The 3,427-nt window shown below is 41.8% G+C and overlaps 1 protein-coding gene across 1 annotated transcript; it reads right to left on the bottom strand.

Annotated features, from left to right (window-relative positions):
- Nucleotides 1-2,787: 2,787 nt before the first annotated feature.
- On the bottom strand, nucleotides 2,788-3,423 carry LOC115272395 (olfactory receptor 10Q1-like; the record flags this gene model as incomplete). Its single annotated transcript, XM_029915476.1, has 1 exon — nucleotides 2,788-3,423. A coding segment is annotated over one exon (636 nt), but the record flags the coding sequence as incomplete, so codon positions are not given.
- Between the last annotated feature and the right edge of the window lie 4 nt (nucleotides 3,424-3,427).

Genomic DNA, 3,427 nt, shown 5'->3' with positions numbered 1-3,427 from the left:
TATGTTTAATTTTTTCTCAGCCTTTCCCTAAGGGACCTATATACCTTCAGTAATATGACTTCATTGGGGGAAAGGAAATAACTAGAATTTTCAGGACTATTATACACTGGCCATTAACTGACACTAATTCCAGGAGACCCAAAAGTCACTGTAGTCCCTAGTCAGAGTACGTGCTAATGGACGCCAGATGATCAAAGGATTTTTTAGGTTAGATTCATCTCAAAGTGGGCCCCTAAATCCATCTTCTATTTTTGTCTCGGTTTGAAATGTTTACTTCCACTTACTCTGGATAAAGATTTGTCTTCCCTGCACACAATGTTTCTACCAAAGCTACATACTTACCGTATGCTTTATTTGCATAATGTCATTCAATACAGCATTGTTTTTTGATGGTGGAGGGCACTTAAGGGGAAGAGCACTGGGTGCTGTATGGAAAACAATTTGACAATAAAATATTATGGAGAAAAAAAAAAGAAACTCACTTTATAGTAAATGAAGTGCATAAATGGGCCCATGTTCATGAAACTCACTGGTCTTACCCTGTTTCCCACCATGCTTCAGGATGATGATGATTTTGAAACTAATTACAGCACCAGCTAGCTGACAATACCTTTCAGGGCTGGGGCATGTTTCTCCAGGAGGCGTTCTGCGCTCTAAATCAGCATATAGTATTATTTGTCCCATAGCCAGGACTCATACTTATCCCATAGCCAGGACTTGCAAATCAGTGGGTGGAAATAGGAGTGGCACTCTGGTTAACCATTAGCAAAATTATTCCTTTCTGTCCCCATGACCTTATGCTTTGTTGGTCAACAGGTCTTTGTACCAATGGGGGGAATTATTCCACCGGGAAACATAACAATGATTCTACTGAACTGGGAGTTAAGACTGTCACCTGGCCACTTTGGGCTCCTCATGACCTTGAATCAACAGGTAAATAAAGTGTTACTGTACTGATTGGGGTGATTGATACTGATTATTAAGGAGAAATTGGACTGCTGCTCTGGAATAGAGTAATGAAGAGTATGCCTTTAACACAGGAGATTCCTTAGGGTATGTCTTAGTAGTACCATGCCATGTGGTTAAAATTAATGGACCTCTACAACAATTCAATTCCAGCAGGCTGTAAAAGTCCCAGACTTTTCAGGAAGGAGAGTTTGAGTCACTCCATTACATAAAAACCCATGAGATTTTTATGAGGACCATAATTGTTATGTGTGTTTCTTCTTTATTTTTTTAAAGAATATGTTTGTGTGTATGTATGTGTGTACCTTCTTTCCTCTCTTATGTCAATACAATATAACATAAAATGTATTAACTTTATATTACAGTATTTAAGCATTTTTAACTTTACATCATAGTATTTAAGTTACAGAGTATAAAGGAGAAGGGTGAACATCACCCAAAGACTTTGCATGCTCTTCTGGGGGAAGGGTTAGTACATTTTTGGTTATATATATGATAATTGTATCAGATTGGGTAAAAGTATGACTGATATTGTCTTTATTTGGAGATCAAGTATGGTTTAAGGAGATGAGTATGGATGCGAAATCGACAAGGGGTGGATTGTGTTGGTTACTTTTATGAGTCAAACACGAGTCAAGATACTGCCACAAAGGTGATTTTTAAATTTGGTTAACTTGTAAATAAGTAGACTTTGTGTAGAGAAGCCTGCCATCCACATGGATGGGCCTCATCTAACCTCTTAAAGATTTTGAGAAAAAAACTGAGATAGCCAGAAAAGGAAATAATTCTTTTTCCATTGCCTTCAAGTTCAAGATGGCAACTGATGCCTGCTGGAACTTTCAGCCTGTTGGCCTAGGCTGAACATTTTGGATTTGCCAAACTCTACAACCATGTGAGCCAATTTCTTGCAAGCATCACTTTATCTTGTTGGTTCTGTTTCTCTGGAGAATGTTGACCAATACAAAGGATGAATGCTGAAGAGTCTGACCGTGACAATGACCCACTCTTGTTTTCCCACAACTTACAGGATCTTATGTTGGCATAAGTTATTCTCACCACATGTTAATTCTCAGAGCAAACCGATACTGCACCACCTTTCCTGGCTTACTTGTACATTCCTGGATTGAATGTGGGAGCATAGATTCGACCCAACCACAGGACCTTGTAATATACAAAAGAGGCTTAAGGAAGGAAACATGTACATTAAACAGGTTGTTACTTGTCATACTTTAAAGGTTTTTTTTAAATCTTATTTGTTTATTTGAGAGAAATAGAGAGTAAGCAGGGAGGGGCAGAGAGAGAGAGTGGGGAAGGGGCAGAGAGAGACAATCCCAAGAAGGCTCTGCTCTGTCAGTGCAGAATCCAACACTGACTCAAACCCAAGATTCGTGAGATCATGACTTGAGCTGAAATCAAGAGTAGGTTGCTTAACCAACTGAACTACCTGAGCAACCCTGTAATACTCTAAAGACAAAACAAGAATAAGGTGTTTTAGGTGAGATATTCTTTTGAACATTTTTCAGGAAATCAGCTAATACCATTGCTTCTCAAGAGGAAACTTCAAAGATAATGACATTGCTTCAGAACAAATGTAGACATTTAATCTCTGGCTTAGTGAACAATAGCCCACAGTAACCTTGTCAATTTTCAGAGTTTTAAAGGTTCAGAGAACTTTAAAAACATGAAAGTGAACTGTAGCAAACAAGTGTGTTAAAGACAGAATAAACAAACATCCAAACTTTGGAGAAATAAATATAAACCTGGCATTTGTAGGTAAGCGTTTCACATGCTCAGGTACCTGTTTCAACTCCCCCTAAAACTTCAGAGAGTTTCAGCTGTTCCTTTTCTACTGAAGGACTTTTTCAGGGCACCTTTGACATCCTTGTTCCTAAGGGTGTAAATCAAGGGGTTAAGTAGGGGGGTGACAAAGGTATAGACCAGGGCAAACTGGCGGTCCTCATCCACCGAGGAGCTAGACTGGGGACGCAGGTAGACCAAGGCACCGAAGCCATACTGCAGCAAGACCATGGTGAGGTGCGAGGAGCAGGTGGAGAAGGCCCGGCGGCGGCCCTCGGCAGAGCGGATGCGCAGGATGGAGGAGGTGATGAACACATAGGACACAGAAATGAGAATGAAGGGGACAGTCAGCACGAGGATGCTCACTACATAGAGCACGGCCTGGTGCACGCGGATGTCCGCACAGGCCAGCCGCAGGATGGGAGGCACGTCGCACAGGAAGTGGTTGATTTCCAGGCGGTGGCTACAGAAGGGCAGTGTGAAGATCAAGGAGGTGAGCTGCAGGGAGAGGAGGAGGGCCAGGCCCACAGCGCACGCCACCATCTGGATGCACAGCTTCTGGGTCATGATGAGGGTGTAGTGCAGTGGGTGGCAGATGGCCACATAGCGATCATATGCCATGATTGCCAAGAGAAAGCAGTCAGCGCCACCAAGTGTGAGAAAA

Source organism: Suricata suricatta, chromosome 11, assembly GCF_006229205.1.
Source record: "Suricata suricatta isolate VVHF042 chromosome 11, meerkat_22Aug2017_6uvM2_HiC, whole genome shotgun sequence".
In the NCBI taxonomy this organism is placed as follows: domain Eukaryota; kingdom Metazoa; phylum Chordata; class Mammalia; order Carnivora; family Herpestidae; genus Suricata; species Suricata suricatta.
This window is presented reverse-complemented; position numbering and strand designations above follow the sequence as displayed.